We start from the raw sequence: 19,750 nt of genomic DNA on the forward strand, positions 1-19,750 counted from the left end.
GCAACATTGCTTCTGGTGGACCTCTGGGAACTTACTGGTGATAGAAATTAAAGGGAGAGTAACCAAGTATGTCAACCACTATAATATGAAATGAATGTCCCAAATATATATTTTAAAGCCCATATTACTGCTAAAAGACAACTAATAAAGATTGCCTTTACATAGGGCCTTCCACCTGAGAATCTTGTTATTACCTCTGGTTGTGTAATATATTTCAAAGTGCAATTGATTTTGAAATCCTTTGCTTAGAAACATTGCAGTAATTTTTAATTCATGTGCTGCGGTTATCCCACGGAAGAACATATATTCTCACAGAGACTATAATTTTATTTAGTAGCCAGGCAGTCCAGCTTTATTGAACAGGTGACTCACTATTTTCCTGAGAAACTACAGAACTTGCCAGTTCGACTTCTCTTTCAGACAACGAAAAAATCTAGCATATATGATGTGTACTTGTCTTAGCGATTTGTTTCACAAAGAGTAAAAAAGCATGCAAACAGGAAAATAAATGCAGGCCCATCTGGAGTAATGATTGCCTCGGTTCTCTGCTTATTCTAGTGCAGCAGTGGCATTGGGGTTGGAGGCTCCGATACTGCCTTCCCTGATGTGGATGGGCAGTGGCTGGGACGTCCTGCATCCCTTCATGATTCATAATATCCCTGCACAGTTATTTAGAAAGACACCTGAGAGAAGTCTACACCTTAAAACTCTATAGCATGCCCAAATGTATCTCTTAAATAAATTAACACTGATTTCTGAAGAGGCCTCAATTAAAGAAAATGACGCACGAGGGGACCTGCGTGCTGTTGGCACTTGCAGCCTTTCGTTGTGTCAGAACTCAATTTGTGCTTCTATGTGAGTCAGATGTGAACCCAGAGGATGCAAAATACTTGACATTTCCATTAGGCTGAACAGCAGAAACCCCTTTCTTTTTGGTGTAGCTGGTATCTAGCTTCATACTGAGTATCTTATTCGTGCAACTTAGGAAAATGTAATTGAGCTTTTCAGGGGTTTGCTCTTGTCTTAAATTTTGATTCCTTTTACAGCAGAACAAAAATATAAATATTGAAAAGAAAAGAAAGGCTTAATTATTGATAATCTGTAAGTTAAGTGAGTGTCATGATTTCAAGCTGTGACACAAATGGATGAATAACATTTTTGCCTTGCCTCCAACGTTGTGCTGCTGTACTTCCTCCTTTGCCTTCAAATGCACATCCCAAGGTCTCCGAAGAGCCACATTTCCCAAGATATTGGAGTACCAAAAGACGTGGGCGGGTTTAGACTAACATTTGCAAAACAGTCCAACTCCCACTGAAATGAATGAGTAGCTAGAGTGAGGATTACAGGATTGGCTTTCTGGGCTTTTTCAAGGAAATATGTTCATCTCTGCATGTCGTTATTTATCTACTATGTCACAAGTGTGTTAGTTAACAGAGGGTTTTTTTCTTTGGGTTTTCTGTGATTATACAGATTATTGCTTACCAGCCCTACGGGAAGTCTGTGGATTGGTGGGCGTACGGGGTGCTGCTCTATGAGATGTTAGCTGGCCAGGTAAGAGTTACGCTCCTGTGCTCACTGTGACCTCCTCCTGCCTCTCCAAAGCTGCTCTGTTTCAAGGATCCCTGAAGGGTTAGACCATTAGAGGACAAGACTGGGGCCTTTCATGCTGATATTATCTCCTTGTACTCTTGACTGACTCAACTGAGAATGTATTTAGGCTTTAAGCTCTTTATATTGGACCTACATAATCAAGCACTGCCTTTGAATACAGCTTCTTTGTACTGTAATAATGTTATAAATAGCCGTCTTCAAAATTGAATGGGAGACACTTGAGCAGGAAAATGCATGCCAAATGGAAGAAATATCATTTAGTAGTTTGAAACCACGGGGAAACATAATAAGAGTGTATATATGCTCCGCATTGCAGTTAAGTCACAAGAATACAGTTATTGTATTGTATGTCCTAGGGGTAAAGTATGGGTCTCACCACTTGAAATACTCTCAGTTACAGACCCCTTATTCTGCACAGTTAATGAAACGCTGCTCTCTGAGTCACTCAAGTAAAAAAGCAACACTGTACTGCAGTAAATGGCAGATAACTACCAACTTTAAGGAATTCTATTAGTCTTGAGTTGGCTTTCAATGAGTGTTAGCTAAAGGTATACATTTCCTAAGCTTAAAACATACATTTTTAACAAATGTCTTTAATAGTTTCTCTACTAAATTCCAGTTGACATTTTAAAAGTTTTTGAAGTGTAGCAATCGCAGTTGTTAACATTTACAGTCTGCATTGCAAATATTAGGCATCTGAATGCTTTTGAGAAAATGAGATTTACCATTAGCTGAGTCTTACACAGTGCCCGTATCCTGGGGACTCACCCATGGGCACTTTCCTCATCACTTATATTTAAAAATAAAATGCAGCCTTTTCTTGTGATAGTCTCCCCATCACAGAAACAGAGTCTACAGCCATGTGTCTTATAAAACAAACTGGAGTTTAGCTGGAATTGAGTGTCGTCGTTTAACCCCAGCTGGTAAGTTAGCACCATGCAGCCGCTCACTTACTCCCCCCCACCCAGTGGGATGGGGGAGAGAATTGGGAAAAAAAAAGTAAAACTCGTGGGTTGAGGTAAGAACAGTTTAATAGGACAGAAAGGAAGAAAATAATAATGATAATAATATGACAATAATAATAATAAAAGAATGAGAATATACAAAACAAATTATGTACAATGCAATTGCTCACCACTCACTGACCAGTGCCCTGTTAGTTCCCGAGCAGCGATTCTGCCCCCCCGGCCAACTCCCTCCAGTTTATATACTGGGCACGATGTCACATGGTATGGAATATCCCTTTGGCCAGTTTGGGTCAGCTGTCCTGGCTGTGTCCCCTCCCAACTCCTGGTGCCCCTCCAGCCTTCTTGCTGGCTGGCCATGAGAAGCTGAAAAATCCTTGATTTAGTCTAAACACTACTTAGCAACAACTGAAAACATCAGCGTGCTATCAACATTCTTCTCATACTGAACCCAAAACATAACACTATACCAGCTACAAGGAAGAAAATTAACTCTAACCCAGCTGCAACCAGGGCAGTGAGGAATGCATATACCTTAGCACAAGGTAGTTGAAAGTTACAGTCTTCAAACTTCACCCTTTAAAGTATTTTGGCTGTCTGGTGCACAGTAGCTTTAAAAACTGATTAAAGATGATCATGAAGATAATCCTGCACACATTTCATTAACCTGGCTGCCATGCTGGGAGCAGAAATGAACTTTTCTCCTCCATTTCTACCCAACACTGATTAACACTAAACTTCTGGGTCTGAAGAAACCCAAGCTGCAGATCGCTGGGAGTTTGGTGTGTATTCCTGGGCAAGGACCACTGCTGTATACTGACCTCTCTGGGCACCTATAATTGACTGGAGGCAGGTTGCTGGGCTGGCTGCACCTTTGCCCTGACCCAGTGTGGCCATAGTATTGTCATGTCATTTCATTAAAAAGTGGAGAATTTAAAAAAAAAAAAACAACCAAACCAATAAGTAACTTAACTGTGATTTATTTTCAACAGCCTCCATTTGATGGAGAAGATGAAGATGAACTTTTCCAGTCCATAATGGAGCATAACGTTTCCTATCCAAAATCACTATCCAAAGAAGCTGTCTCCATCTGCAAGGGGGTGAGATAGATGCTTCTTTATCATTAAGTTCCTTTTTGGCAATCCTTGTGAATAACTAAATTTGTCTGGTTTTGATATGGCACCGTCGTATTTTTAAGTGCAGCTTCTGTCAGGCAGTGCTAAGCTATATTGTCATGAAGTGCTCATCGCTTGGTGTCACTGATAAGTATTCAGCTCTTCCCGCAGTGCCTGCTTGTTTTATGGTAAGAACAAATGTCAGAATCAGTAGCTGCCAAACCCAAAGCAGAATTTATAAACAGGACGATGGTGTGAAATGTCTCCACCCACCTTGCCTCTCAACCCTCAGCAGCACAACCCCAATTTTGCAGGGTGAGGAGATTTCTCAGCTTGGATGCATACCTGATACTCCAGCGAGTCCTCAGCCCAGCATGCCTGATGACAGCAGCAGAGCAAAATTGTTAATAAGAATCATTTTTAAATGGAGGTAAAGATGAGCGTATGTGAAAATCTTTAGCGTAAGTGCAAGGGAACTGTGAAGAAATCCTGACCCAGTGGTAACCTGTGTGGCCTAACATTTATCTTAGAATCTAAGTTACTTTAAGTTGGGGGGTTTTTTGGAGGAAAAGAATAGATTTGACTTCAGGGGATTAGCTCAGGAAAAAAAGGATTCATTCGGGTTTCCTTTGCCTCCACGTGATTCCCTAGAGTACTCAGTCTGCAGCTTTTCCAAACCACCATCTATAAGTCATTATTTGATGTCTTTCTCATACTGATAAAATATCACTGCACTTAGTGTCAGTTAATTTGGTATTTACTTTCTTCCTTTCCTTTGCAACCATTTATGAAGTATTGTACATGAGCTGGATATTAATCCCTTAAGGAAAAATCATCAAGGAAAAGAAAAGCTGTTTAGAACCGCAAGGTAAAAGGAAAGACCACTTTAATTTTGGAGCCTATCCCGGTGTAGACATGCTGGCCAACAAAAACTAAACATGATATATTTTTGTAAAGTACATGCAGATTGATGCCTTGTCGTGAAAATCATATATTCAAACAGCACAGTTTGAACTTGATTAAATTACCCTGTTCTCAGACATCCTGCTTGCTGCTCTTCTGCTAGATGCTTATGCAAAGGGAGGTCGGAAAGCTAAAATTGCATTGCACCGCAAGGTTTAAGGTCAAGTCTCTGTGATACCAACATGTTCATCGTTTGTATTAAACTAACAAATTAATCCCAAATTTCAGTGAGCATTATGCCTGAGCTAAGAAGTCAATGTGAGAAAGCTTCTGAACCTTGCAGTCAGCAGTAGCTCAGCAGTCCTGGGTCTGTGCACCATCGGGCAAGATGAATGTGCCCGCTGTGCTCTTGAAATTGAATTGTCTGCTTGACATCTATGCCACTGATTCAGAGTTTGTTGGGTTTGGTAAATGCAGTAACTTCAGAAAGAATTAACACTACTAGAATCATTATTCAGATTTTCTTATATCACCTACTGTTAAAGGAAAGGGTTTAGAAAAGGTAACAAAAATGGGAAAGTTGCTGTTAAGCTTGAAGAAGGATGTGATTCCCAGCCCAGTGCACAGCCGACTTCCCAAAGTATCTGCTTAGAGTCGCTTTTATTTTAGGTTCAAAATTGGAATCTGATCAACTCAACATTTGGAAGGAGACTAAAGTGGTACAGCTGAGGTTTTAAAAAGATGTGTTGAGGTATCACTCCCAACAGTACATTAATCATATATAATTTGTAAAAGAGCTTTAAAAAGTCCCCACAATACTGGAACTGAGAGTTGAAGGTTACATTGCTCAATTCCTAATGTACATATCAATTGAAAAGATTTTGAGGAGCTTGTTAATTAAGGAGCACGTTAGTGTTTCCCAGCATGCAACGGTGGTGGGTTTGGGTTTTTTTCCCCCAAGTCTGCTTAATCTATGCAACTGGGTATAGTATTGACCAAGATGTCATTAAGGATGCAAGGGAGGAAACTCAGATTAGATATTGTCAGCTGGGTGCCAAGAAATTGTAGGCTCTGTAATGAGATGTCTTGAACAAGCCCAGAAAAATGAAATGGGGGGGGTTGTACTTTGTACAGCTTTAGTATATTGGAATTTATTAAGTTTAATTGATTGTTGAGGTAGGGCAGAAGCTATTCTGGAGATTTATAAGGCTGAACTGAAAGACCAAAGGTGCAATTCAGGAGCGAGTTGTGAACTAATACGATGGCAAGTTGCCCTGGGCACCGCCTGCCCACCCACACCTCCAGCAGCAACATCTGCCAAATGGGAAAACGTTCTCAAGTGCAACCCTTAATTTTGCTGCTGACGTGCTGTCTCCCGTGATCAAACAAGAAAACTAATCTTCAAAAAAATGAATTTTAGCTTTTCAAAACAATTTTATTAGCAACTTGCCTCTTCAGGAGAGGAGCAAGAGCATCGCACTCTGGGGAAAGTCTGTCTCACTTTCCTTCCAGTGTTAAATTTAATCATTTGGTGTTTTCTTCCTAATAGCTAATGACTAAACATCCCGCAAAGCGCCTTGGCTGTGGCCTTGAAGGTGAAAGAGACATCAGGGAACATGCTTTTTTCAGGAGAATTGACTGGGAAAAACTGGAAAACCGAGAGATTCAGCCACCTTTCAAACCTAAAGTGGTGAGTGAGATGCCAAGTACTTCCCTCGCTAAATGTGTCTGCCGTCGTGCTTTCCTGCGGGGTGAGATTAATGCTAGCTTGATGGCGCTGCAAATCTGGGACACTTGTAAAATAAGACAATTTGATTATAGCAGACCAGTCTGTAGATCTGCTAATGGTTTGGCACCCTGTAGTGTAACCCAGTGTACATTGTCCCTTGCAAAAAAGTCTCTCAGTGGTTTGAGTCTCGACTTCAACGGTCATGCACTGCAGGAGAATTTGAAAACAGGGAAAATTGACATATTGACATCAGCCACTGGAGACATGTAATAAATGCAGTTCCCGACTGTCTCCTCTGAACAGCATCTAAAGTCAGTGATCAAAGGTATCTGAATTACTGAGCTGAATTTCCTCCACGGTGGGCTACACAGCACAGGGCATTCGTATTCCCCATCCTCAAGTGACAGAACCTGCATCTGCCAAGTTTGCAAGAATAATCCCTGATTTATTTTTTATTTTTATTACTGGTTTACACACATGTATCTGTAGGAATATTTTAGAAATCCAAACAAGTGAAAGATGTCATTACCATGAGAACTGTTTGCATAATAGAATTTGAAGAGCTGTATTTGTTGATACAGAATTTCTTACAGTGTGTACTGTGCTTTATTGACAGGCAAAGAAAAGTATTTGCACACAAGAACACAAGCTTTCAGGAACAGCTGTAAATCGTTATGTCCTAACATTCAATCTTTCTTCTCTAGCACTTTTTTTATTTCAACTGAGATGTATAGCTGGCTGTAGAACTGCAAATAGAGGATCACTGATAGGTCTGTATGCTTGATTTATGTACCAGGACAGACACGCTAGTGTCATATCACAAACTAATGAACAGAGGGAGGCCACTACCCGGTGGCAGAATATATTCCTCTTTTTTTGCATACAAATGATATTTTCACATCACCAGGAGGAGAGTTGCATGCTGAGGAGAGTGTTTTGGGCTAGGGGAAATACCTTTTTCATATGGTGTGGATTTTGCACGCAGGGAAGGGTGTAAGCAGGTAACGAACACGCGTGGTGGTGCCAGCTCTGCCCGGCTGGTCCCTGAGCTGTCTGTCCGAAGGGGAGCTGCACCTCCTTATAGCATATTTTATGGAAGATTTTTGTCACATGCTTCCTGAGTCAAATTTAAAGCTGATCATAAAAATAATCTACCTTCACCTCTGTAAGTTTTATTAGCTCAGCAACTGAGTGCTTAGACTCTCCTTGAAGTTAAAAGTAACACCAGCATGAAGGTACTAAAAGGTTGAAGTGTGGTCTGGTTCCATCATAGCACGTTTCGTGGCAGATCCTGGCTCCTGTTTAGAGCAGCTGTGCTTTATCTCTGTGGTTATCATGACCTGTTTTCATTATACAGACTGCTATTAAAATACACCAAGGCATATTCAGATGGAGCCTAACTTTCCCAGACGAAAATAATTTAAAATCCAAGTCTGATATTTACATACCTTATGTATAACTCATTTATTGTGATTGCTGATTCTATTTATATTGATTCCACAAAGCAAAAAAGACACGACCCTTAATCTGTTTGAAGATACAGATGTATTTATAGGCTTTGTTGGGCGTGGGGGTTTTTTCAGAAAACCTTTGTAGGTACGTCTTCTCTAGGAAGCGTGTTGCTGCAGGAATAATCCTGCTGCTTTTGCACACAGGCATGGTTCTCACTCGAACATGGAGCTGCAGATTTTAGGTCAGCAGTTGGTCGGTTTAAATAATGTGTTCCCTTCCAGACTGACATTTCACAGGTTATAGGCATAGACTGATTTTTTGGCAAGAAGGACATTTTATTTCTATTTGTAAGGTTAGGAGTTCGAGTCCTAGATTCTCAGTTCTGCTTTAATACTGCATTAATGCTCACAATAGCAATGCTACTCTTTAATGTGAAGACAAGTATGTAATTGGAGATGCAAATTTATTGATAAATTATTATATTCGCACTCAAATTTCACATGAGTTATTTCTTACCCTCTACTAGTATAAGCAATAGTGAGAGTCCTAATGGAGTCAGGGACTTTGGTTTCAATACACAGCTTGTTTGAATACCTTCCACTTGCTGAAAAAAAGAAGAAAAAAAGAAAAGTAAAAGAAGAAAGCATAATTTTGTGGAAGGTTGATGCATATCTATAGAATATCTTTTTAGCAAAAAGTCTTCCCTGTATAAATAGCCCTTTTGTTGCTGCTCTGAGTTGAGTACTGCCTCTAAATAAATTTGACTGTTAATTTGGGGATACACCAACTTTCATTCCAATGATGCAGATTTTTCCCCCTGTCAAAGTTCAGCTCTGTCCATTCTTGTTCTCCAGAGATTCTGTACCAAAATGCATTGGCTTCAGTGGGCACCAGGGTATTCGGTGAGTGCAGAACCCCGGGTGAAAAAAGCAGACTACCATTAGCCTTTAACCTGTTGAAGTGTTCCTCTGCTTGTGTTCTTCCAAGACTGAACAAGTGTCCTTCTGTGAGCATTGCGGTCCAGTACCTGAGCATGCGTTTTTCATCTGAAATATAAACCGACTTGTGCCCGAGGCAGCAAAAGTTCTTTGCAGCTCAGATTGGATGGCGTGTCCCAGTCCAGGACATGCCAGGTGCTTTGCAAGAAGATTGGAAACTGTGACTGAGCTCTTTTCAGCATAGCCGAACACCTCACCCTCGAATTCCCTTAATGGGCCCCTCTTCAGCTGGTTTCTCCTATAAATGTACAGCTTTATTCGCGTTGCATTAGTTCAGAAAAATCAATGTTTAATATTGGTCTATTGTACGAGCCATATTCTATCCTTTCCAAGTAATCCTCTAAATCTGAAGATAATAGCGTAATGTTATCCTGTAAATCCATATGTAGATATATTGTAGGGATGGATAGAGAGGAGAGGGTCAGGGACAACGGGAAGAAACATTCAGCACCATTATCGTACAACCACGCTTTGTTCGAAGATCTCTTACAGTAGATAGTTTTGAGATAAGCAGCTTTACCAGTTTCCTTTAGAACTCTCCACAATATTCAACGCCTCGTTTTCCTCAAATATGCATATTTTCTTGCACCCAAGCTAATTTTGTTCTGGTCCCACCTTCATCCTTTTTAACTTGCCTCTAATCATACTTCCCTGCCTTTCAAGTGTTTTCTGCATTACTTAAAACTATCCTTTCCACAAAGCTGATTTCTTTTGTTTTCTGTTCTGACTGAGTTGTGTTCAGTGTGTAGCTATATATAACCCTTCTTCTCAGCTGGGCTTCACAAGATGATATGTCTCTTCTCGTAGACAAAAAAAGGAGGAAACCTGTGGTAGCACGTTTTGCAATGAGGACTTGTTCCCAGGATGCAGCCCCTGCCCCAGCTCCCTCCTGCAGTCCCCAGGACTGGAGCTTTGTTGTCGTTTATGAATTTACGAGAGTTTATAGGCTGTACAATGAAGAGTCAAGGGATATAAATGAATTACATTAAGCTTTCTGCAGATCATGAAGGAAGCAGACTAATATGAAAATTTAATTTTGCATCATAAAGGTTTTAAAAAGAATGAAATGACTTGACAGATAAAGTATCTCTTGCCAATACATGTCCGTAAAAATATTTTCCTTTTCCTTATTTATCCCAGTAATTCTGAATATTTAAGCCTCTTTACCTTGTCATCTCATGCTGATGGATGGAAACTTTTCTACTCTGTTTTTCATCAAAATTCATCTATTAAAACTTCTCTGTTTGCCTAGGATTTTTTTGTTAAAAATATCTGAAAAGAAAATTTTTTCTTAACTACTCATAAGAAATGAGGGGAAGTCTTGCATGTGTCCTGAAAAATCTGCAAAAAGCTGGAGCTGCCAACGTATTGCTGATTTTTTTCAGCCTTTTTTCTGTTTTTCTTTCTTTCTTGCAGTGTGGCAAAGGTGCCGAAAACTTCGATAAGTTCTTTACACGAGGACAGCCGGTGTTAACACCTCCAGATCAGCTGGTCATTGCTAACATAGACCAAACAGATTTTGAAGGGTTCTCTTACGTCAACCCCCAGTTCGTACACCCCCTTTTGCAAAATGTAGCGTGAAACAGCAAAACAGGAACAAATCCCGCAGTGGGGAACGGTCCTTAACCCTACAATTTTTAGGCTTTTGCCTTGTTGATTCCATTTGGGCCTGGAAATTGTAGGGTTAGAAAGTGTAAGATGGGGGAAGGGCCACTTATTCAGGATTTTGGCTTTGCAACAGCGATGTTGTCTTAATGGGAGATAAATTAGTGTACGGTGCCCACTTATTCTTCTAGAAGTCACCACTGACTCGTCTAAACTTACCCATTTTTTGGTACGTTATATATTTTTGTAACTTCCCCCTGTCCTTTTGCTCCCTTTTCCACTCTGCTGTGTTAGAAATAATCTAGCACACGGTCTGAAAAAAAACCCAACCTCGAATATTTAGTCCTTTGGTGCAGATGCTGGGAGGTAGGAGCACTCGGTCCCGAGGGACCGCTCCTCCCCGCTCTGCCCGGTGACTTCGGGGAGATCAGCAGCACAAGAAACCGAAACGGCGGCGGCACCGGGGAGGAGACGCATTGCAAAAAAATGGTTGAAAGTAGTTGTTTCGAAAATATGACAGAAACGAGTTGGGAGTGGGTGGGAAGGGGGGGGACAAAATCAAGTTAGACCCTGAGGCTTCGTGAACCGATCCTGTAAGCGACACCAAGTTTAAACACACTTCAGTGGTGGCCAGATCTCTAGGATCTTTGCTAAGTAGCATGTGATAAACTCAAGGGTGAAATTTTGTCTTTAATAATAATAATAGTAATAATAATTTTAATAATATTTTTGTGAATTTTAATCTCCATGAGATTATTCTGTGATCCAGGGTGCCATTGTTTGTTCAGTTAATTTAATTTACGCCATTCCTCAAGTTTACTGTTAGCCTGTTCTAATACCAATATTTTACTATGAAATTTGTTAACCTGGAATGTAAAGCAGAACTGTAATCCCTTCAATCTTATTTACATGTGTCTCTTTATGGTCTGCACTATAAAGCAGTAAATCAAAGAAAGCATTATGTATACTAAATTAACAAAAAATGCAGCCCCAAGTGACTTCCTGATTTCTCCAGAATAACTCATGAAAATCAAGTGAGATTTAGTCATAAAATAATCAGTTTTAATTCAGAAAACTTTGGGCTGTAGAATAATCAAGCCTGAAAGAAGCAGCACCTAAAACTTGTTTTATTGATAGAATGGAATTTAATACACTTTGCATATGCTTCATGCAATGAATTTTGCATGTTTAGTAATAACTCTTAATAATAAGGGTTAATAATAAGCAGATCTATATTATTGACATAATCGTATCAAGCATAAAGAGTGTTATAAAAATTTTATAAAACAAATTGTGCTTTATTTGTGAAGGTTCTTGTTCTGAATGACATCATTTAGATTTAGCTAAATGTTTTATTGCTATTGTTTTGGTTTTTACTTTAGGTTTTGGATATTGTTAATGGCTTAGGGTATAATCTCTTTTTTTAAAAGTAGATCTACTTTTAAACAATAATTGCTACCTGCAGGTTTTATACAAGGCTCAATTAGGCTTTCATTTCACATCTGCTTATTACTTACAGAGAAGGAAATAGACTTTATTTGCAATGATGAACACTGTAATTAATGCAATCTTCTCCTCTCCTATCACTTAGATAAAAAATTTTGATATTTCCTCTTACGACTTACCAGAAGATATTAATTCAAATATCAGTAAATATTTTTTGTGCATATTTCGGTTTTGTTACAGCATGTAAAATAGTAGTCGGTGCATTTTCCTTTTTTTTTTTCCCTTCTGCCTTGTTACTGTTAGCAGCCATAGGCACTTTTTGTCTGTCAGATGTGCATGACGATGCCAGAAGCATGATGTCTCTGTTGCTGCATGCAGACTGATTACAATTTTTCCAGCATGTAAACATATTCAAAAAGTAAGTTATTTGCCATAAAAAACCTTAAATTTATACTAGACTATGTAACTGGGGGGGGGGGGGGAATCTACTTGCTAATCATCTTTTATGACAAGGAAACATGGAACCTGTGCCAAAGAGTCTGTTAGAAAGAGCCAGTCCTGCAAACTGGTGGCCGGGTGGATGGGTTTGACTTACGGGGGTGACCCATGGTGGAGTGGGACAGGTTTTGAGTGAAACACGGTTGGATGTGAACCGCAACTGTGTTGCGCTTCTGCACGTGTGGTGCCCTCAGAAGCCGTATTTTTGGTGCCTAGGACACGTGATTTGCAACACTCCAGAAGTTTGACTTTTGCCCAGTCGTAGTCCTTTTGCAGCCCCAGCTCTAAGCAAGGAGCATCTCCCCCGGCTAAGAGTGAGCAGGTTTTAATGAATCAACCGGACCATTTGCAGGCATGGGAAAACACACGGCTAACAAGGGGCACTGACCAACTAACAAGAACTGGGATTGTTGCCTAAAAAAACAGAACTCAAAATTTTTAAAATGTTTTAGGAGTAAAATTTTTGAACCATTCTATGTCAAGTATGTCATCAGCCAAGTCTGAGAGTTCATTTTCTTCTTTGTATGTTATATACTATAACAATTATGATATTCACCATGAAGCATGTAGACTAGTGCAGCATTCATGACTACTTATGTTTTTCTAAATATTACTAGCCTGCCATAGTTTAGGAAAATCTGAGTATCATACTGCAGGAGATAATAGATTCAACAGATTACTGTGGCTCAGATTTTGAATAATTAAGGGGCTCTCAAGTAAGTCACTCTGCCGAGAGGTGGCATTACATGTGTTTTAAGAATGTGAAGTGAAAAAGAGACTTTTGAAAAAGGAAAATACAGGGAGAAATACCAGCGCACAGGGTTTTGAAGCAAGAAAAGCAGTAGAGGGGGAGAACGGAACCAAGCCGGCAACAGGGAGGAGATCTCACAGGTAGACATTCCCAAGCAGTTCGGGTTTTCCTGATGAAATATGAATTGTACAGAGAAGTCCCATTGCAGGTGGTTGTTGCTGGCACAGCTGTGACTGTCAGTGATGTTCACACCAGAACATGGCATTAAAGAGCTGGTCCAACATCTGGACAGAGCCGCTCATTTTCTGGCTTCTTCTCATAACCAGTTTTTTAGGCACTTGCATTTGTTCCCCAGTTTTTCTGATGTAGTAGCAGAAATTCCTCTTTAACATTGTTACCTCAAGTTCCTGGGCTTGCCACATCTCATGTTGTCTTCTGTAGGTGTCTGTAATGCTTACAAAAAGGTACTGTGAACTCATGGATCCTGCAGGAACAAGACAGGGTTGTATAAAGCAGGGATTGAATGTTTGTGTTACTCCTCGCTGCTCTGCCTAATGCACTTGCACGTGAACGCTCACGCTTGGACCAGCCCTTTAATGAGAACTCCGGGTGGCTTGCTTATCATCCAGAAATTTATAATGGCAAGTAAAACCTTAACTATCCAGCAAGCATTTTCTTATCTTTTTAAATACAGATGTTATTTATATAATATTTTTCACAAGATTTGGTTTTCTGAAGAACATGTATCAACACAGGGAGAGGCATTAGAACTGCTTTTCTTTCACTTGTGTTCAATAGCAACCGTAACCTGAACACCCACGTTATCACAAAAGTTTCTAAAAGTCCAATTAAAAATTATAATACACTGAAGCTGGGGTGAAAGCTTTGGGAGCTGTGTTTCTGTCCCATGTGTGCTCGAGTCCTGAGGGGCACAGGTCTGCCACCTAAAACTTCCAAGCTGTTTTCAGGTATTAAATGGAACTTAACTGGCTCCTAGGCAAATTTCTTCATTATTTGGGCATCTGGGTGTTTTTATCCACCTTCAGGTTGCTTCAGCAGGGTGGTGGGTTTCCAGGACAGCTACTTCACCCGCTGGCCAGTCTCAGTGCTCTTAGCAAGGATTGCACATATGTGAGAAGGAGAGAGCACGTTCCCATAATAAAATACTCCCCCTTAATCCAATTTAGAGGAGAAATGCAATTTAGCTTTCTGATCCTTCATTCTTTCCAGAAATACAATTGAATTTCCTTTCACAAACTGAAGAAAGTTCTTCTAGAAACCAGCTGTTAGTTTAAAAGACACTCATCATATCTAAATGCTGCTGGCCTTTGAAAGCCATCCTGTCTTTTGGGGTGAATTCAGTTGAATAATGCCACGCTCCTGTAAAATTAATAAGGTCAAGTGAGACAGGAACTTGTCTTCTAGCTGGAAAGATGACGTGTCCAAGGGCCGGCATTGAGCGGTACCACTTGCCAAGTCTGTTTTCTCAGTCAGTGAATTCGGACGCAATCCCCGTTAAATGCCATAGGAGACACATGCAGTTAGCAGAGGGGGAAGATCCTCCTTATTAAACAAAACACAGCCTTGGAAATAATAATGATAATCCAATAATCGAGCTTTAGTATGAGTAGAAAACATTTTTACAGTATTGAGTTTACAGTGGGCTTTTGGACCTGCCACAAAACTTCTGGAAACATTTGATGTGATTTTCAGTTCTTTTAGTCATTAGCATAAATTATTGTACATAGGTTTTGTCTCTTTGCAAACCTGAGTATCAGCTGTAGGTGATGTGTTACCTCTGTGTTCTGTTGGGTAGATAGGCACTGAGCTGCCAAGTAGTAAAAAAAGTAGACAAGCTAAAGCACTTTTTTCCTCAGCTCCACACTCTTAGATGGGATCTGAAATAGTTCAGTTGAAGAACTAAATAAGAATTGACTCCATAAACATGTATGATTTCCTACCAACCAGTAACTGTGCCAGTAACAATTGGTAATTAAATAGCCTTATAATGAAAAATCATTATGCACTACAGCCCTCCTGTTCCTAGGAAACCTTGAGAGAGAGGGGGCAAGTTATTAACCTCTCTGCCTCAGTTACCTCATCTGTAAAATGGGGATAATAATACTTACTTACCTCACAGGAAGGTGTGAGGACTTCTCGGGTAATGTTTCTAATACACTTTTAACCTGAAAAGAGTTGTGTAAGTATTATTATAATTTTTAATATTAAATCAGCTTATTCGATTCACATGGTATTGCTGGATATACGATGCTATTTCTACTTTTTTATAGAAGTTTAGTAATTCTGCTGAAACCATTTAAAACAAAATAAATCAGATCTGATATGTTTCTTACAGAATCTGGAGTCCAGCTTTTGTTAACTGGAGTCAGGGTGCAGTGGGGAGTGATGCTTGCTGACTGTGTAGGTCAGCTGCACTTACCTCTTTTCCAATTACTGAGATTTGTATGTGCAATTTAAAAATTCCATGTAAGTGGAAGTCTTGGCAGAACTGGTTATTGTAGGGTGAGATTCCCTATGGGTAAATGAAGTCAGCACAGATGTTTTCTAGTAGTGTTTATACTGACTCCTATTGAGGGAGAAGTGATATGCTTCATGCAGCTGGTCCATCCATGACAGGTTTATTCCACTGATATTTTAATGTATTCCTGTGTCGTATATCTTCATGCTTTTCTTTTCCTTGTGTGTGACACCATAGTTCAATTTTAAAAGAAAACCACCCTAGAAGCTATGGTTTTTCTTGCACTGATGTCAGTTGCCCAGAAAAAAGAAAAAAAAAATCAGCAGTCTATTAATAATTTTAAACAGTGATGTGCAGAAAGAGTAGCAACAGCACTGATAACCCGTCCCAGCCTGCTTCCATTGAAGCTCATTTCTCACTACAGGATACATTGGAAAGTCTACAGCTAATGTTAGATTAATTTTATAATCGTGAGTTGGTGACAGGAACATTTTAATAGAAAGCAAAATTATGTTTCTGATCTTTATAAACCTTTTCCTAAGAACTATTCGAATTGTATTTATTTTCCTTCTGTTTGAACCCTGAGAGCTAATATTGCCAACGGCTCCGTCCTTCCAGAGGTTCGTGTGCTCCTGTCTTGGCCTTCCAAGGCATCCAGTGGGACCGCTACGTGCTTAGAGCTCGCTGTCTGCTTAGTTGCTTTACTGGAGCCAAGACTTGCGGTATCCAGCATCTGGCAGCACTAAGCCTATAAGCCCCAATTCAGCAAAAATATTAAGTATGTGCTTGTGCCTGTCGCCGTTCGGCAGAGCATGGACATTTGGGCTTACCTTTGAGCAGCTTCACATCCCGTAGAAGTCAGTAGAGCTTGCACACTCGGATGCCTTGCTGACTCGGAGCAGGAAAAAAATGTTCTCGCAGTGATAATACAAATTGAATCTGTGGCTTGTTCCCCACAAAGCCTTTCATTTATTCTCTCATGTGCTATTAAAATGAATGTAAAAAAAAAGAATTTCAACAAAATGAAGCTCGTTGCCTCTTTTAAAAATGTGCATTTCCCGACATGTGTATGGTTTTGCACGACAAAACAGAGCACACCTTAAACTTCTAAAATGATTGCATGTTACTTTAACGTTATCTTTTTTTAAACAAGGAGTAATCCCACCTTGAACTCATTCACATTTTATAATATTATTTTAAGACCCAAATTTTGTATTTATAAAGAGGAGAACATTATTTATTTTCTTATCATTTATCTGCAAGATGCTACCAGAAAATTTGGAGAGGCCATTCATTTTTCAAAAAATAAAAAAAAAAATCTTTGGAAGTATAGTGGGCAAGACTGATGTATAAATTACAGCGTCTTTTTTTTTCTTAATTCGCAATATCTTCAATCTTTGTTTGCATGAAATGCTTTTGTTAAATATTAATTGTAGTTTCAAAGCAAGTGTGTATGAATAAAAATACTGATCATTACTTTTGTGAGAGTTTGGTCTGTCTTTATGAAATTTCATTTCAAAATTGACTCCCCGAAGCCCAGAGGCTGCAGAGATTATGGTGTGATCAGTCACAGAGCTCGCCCAGATCCAGACCTCGATTCGCCATTCACACACAGAATTTTAACCTGGGCCCTTTTTTAATTCCTGTTAATAAATCAAAAGAAAAAGAGGGTTAAGTGGGGAAAAGATATACCTGGAAGAGGATTTCAGCACACTGAGAGGTGAGCAGGCTGCTCTCTGAGGATGTGCCCTCCTTCTTAGCAGTTAGACCCCAAGAAAACTCAAAACTTCGCTTTTGCACATCCCTGTGTGCGTGAGCCCACTTCTTCCTGGGAAGAGGGTTTGCTTCATGGTGATTAATACCACTCGGGGGCCCACCTTTGCCGTGAATACTTGTTTTAGCACTCCTGGAGGAGAGGACACAACATCCCAGTCCCACCAGCCATACTCGCCTCGAGTCCAGGCACTTGCCTCCTTCAGGCTGACGTAATTTTATTTTCAAAATTTGAAAGCGATGTACAAATATTGTGACAATTTGATAGACAGGTCCTTTTTCTGCTTGCTCTCAAATATTTTGAATCTTATGCTAATTCAGTAATTGGGTTAGTTCAATTTGCAGAAAAGTCTGGCTGAGTTTGCCCAAAGGAATGGTTGAAATTCTTTTTTTTCTACAGAGACGGTGTTTCCAGGCTGCTACATGCCACTTAGCCTTCATGTACTGTCTGCAGCTTCTCCTGAAGCCCACAGACAGGTCTCTTCTCAGGCCTGGAGAGCTTTCTGCAGAGCAAAAGAAGGAATTAGTGGAGACCTCATTGCCCTGAGCTGATCTGTGTGCAGGGTCGGTGCAAGAGGAAAGGGGTCCTCCGAGCTCAGTACTGCCAGACCTGCATCTCCCACCACCTTGGCTGCTTGGGCAGGGGCTGGGTGGGATTTCATTCCCAGCCACGGCCTTCAGGCTGGACTCAGGAGTTGCGAGGGGAGCACTCGGCTCCCAAGAAATACATCCTTGGGATGTTTGGACCTATCAAGGCTCCTAATACCCTAATGATCGTTATCGATCAATACAAACAACGCATCCTTTAAACCTCTCAGAAATATTATCCCAAATGTTAACAAACTTTTTGCAGTCTCAATACCAGGCTCTTAAGGCAAAAAAAAAACAAAACAAAAAACCCTCAGCCTTTCGTAGCTCATCTCTGCTCCGCTTGCCAGCAAAGTGCCCAGATGGTGGGCACACACGTGTCCTGCTCTCCGGCTGTGGCTCAACCAAACCACCGGCGGTACGGCAGCCGTTCACGGGGTCATCGGGGTTTGGGGTGAGACAGAACCTCATTAGATGAGAGTCTCTTAAAACCCTCCAGACTTGTCCCTGGGGAAAGGCAAGTCCGGCAGAGGTGTTCGTGGGTGGAAAATTACTCCAGCCTGACCCGAATATCGGTAACAGGCATCTGAGGAGCTGGTGATTTCGGGGCAAACTGGCTGCAGGTCGTCCTGCTCCTTTGCTGCCCCAGACAGAGGTGGAGAGGGACTCCTGGGTGAAAGGGAGGCAGCTTGTACAAACTGTGCATTTTTGTTTGACTTTTTCTAAGCAGGCAAGATTAGACTGGTGGTCCTTGGGAAAATTAAGAGTTAAAGGCTTCCGCAGGAGAGGCTGAATCTTTCCATGCCGGCCGCATCCCATACAGGAGAGCATCTCTGATGGGAATGCTTCCAGCGCCCAGCACTCTATAAATCACAGCAATTACTCATGGCCACCGCCTGCAGCTGAAGGCACGTCATCCCTCTCCCAGCCCCAACTTCTCTTTAGATTTGGGTATTTGACTTAGAACTATCTCAGAATATTTTTACAGACCTCGTACATGAGTTGCAAATATAACCATTTCCTCTGAGAGCTGCTGGGGTAGCTAAAATGATGACTGCATTAATTACAGCAAGGTAATTATAACCCCACCTGCTTCGGCAAACGCAACCTTTGCCACTTGGCCGAAAAAAACCCTGAGTAAGCCCTGGGGAGCCCTGGTAAAGCAGACAAATCAATGAGGGGCCCACATTGGAAAAGCTCTTGTCACATGTGGATGGCTTGTCCTCAAAGAGATGTTTTCCCCAAATGCATCTGTCACTTGTCACCTTCCCAAAGTGATGCTAAACCCAAACAAATGGGGATCTGACCAGGAGAACAGGCGGTGGCAAGTGTGGACCCACAGAGTTACCTGCAAGGTTTTCTTTTTTGCTTTTTTTTTCCCTGCTTTTCCCAAAGGAGGAGGTTGAAATGAGACAGATCTCATGGGAAATGAGTCAATGCTGTCTCCTTCTCAAGGAATTTGCCGCATTCGCTGCCAGGGTGACGGTGTCAGACACCAGCTGCCACTTCCAGTGTTCATTACTGGTCCCTGAGTCAGAGCCTGACATCCCACCTCAGGAGATGTTGCACAATCTGATGAAAGTGGGGAGGTGGAGGGGGGGAAATTCCAAAACCAATTTAAAGTGCAATACCTGAGTGAGAAAAAAACAACCACCCCGCAATGGAAGTTTGCTTAGAAGTGTTTTAGATCTTATTCTCACCCAACAAGGCTGACAAAATCTCCCATCTCTCTCTCTGCCACAGCAGAGCCTGTGATTCACATGCTGGGAATGAATTTCCTTTTCCTCAGAGGACACAGACCCCCTCCCCATAGCACAAGGGCTGAGCTGGGAGCAAA

The 19,750-nt window shown here is 40.8% G+C and overlaps 1 protein-coding gene across 5 annotated transcripts in view; it reads left to right on the plus strand.

Moving 5' to 3' along the window:
• Nucleotides 1–17,028, plus strand: part of PRKCA (protein kinase C alpha) — a 161,503-nt gene extending 144,475 nt beyond the window's left edge. For 2 of the 5 annotated variants that reach the window (XM_075044250.1, XM_075044251.1), the window contains 4 exons: nt 1,471–1,551; nt 3,569–3,676; nt 6,144–6,284; nt 10,190–17,028. In XM_075044250.1, the coding sequence (XP_074900351.1) occupies nt 1,471–1,551; nt 3,569–3,676; nt 6,144–6,284; nt 10,190–10,354 (495 nt within the window). In that variant the 3' untranslated portion in view covers nt 10,355–17,028. Of the gene's footprint in view, nt 1–1,470; nt 1,552–3,568; nt 3,677–6,143; nt 6,736–8,629; nt 8,678–10,189 lie in introns of those variants that run through there. The other 3 variants (XM_075044246.1, XM_075044247.1, XM_075044249.1) reach the window with 2 other exon arrangements.
• Nucleotides 17,029–19,750: the final 2,722 nt, after the last annotated feature.

This window comes from Buteo buteo, chromosome 13 (genome assembly GCF_964188355.1).
Source record: "Buteo buteo chromosome 13, bButBut1.hap1.1, whole genome shotgun sequence".
Classification (NCBI taxonomy): Eukaryota; Metazoa; Chordata; class Aves; order Accipitriformes; family Accipitridae; genus Buteo; species Buteo buteo.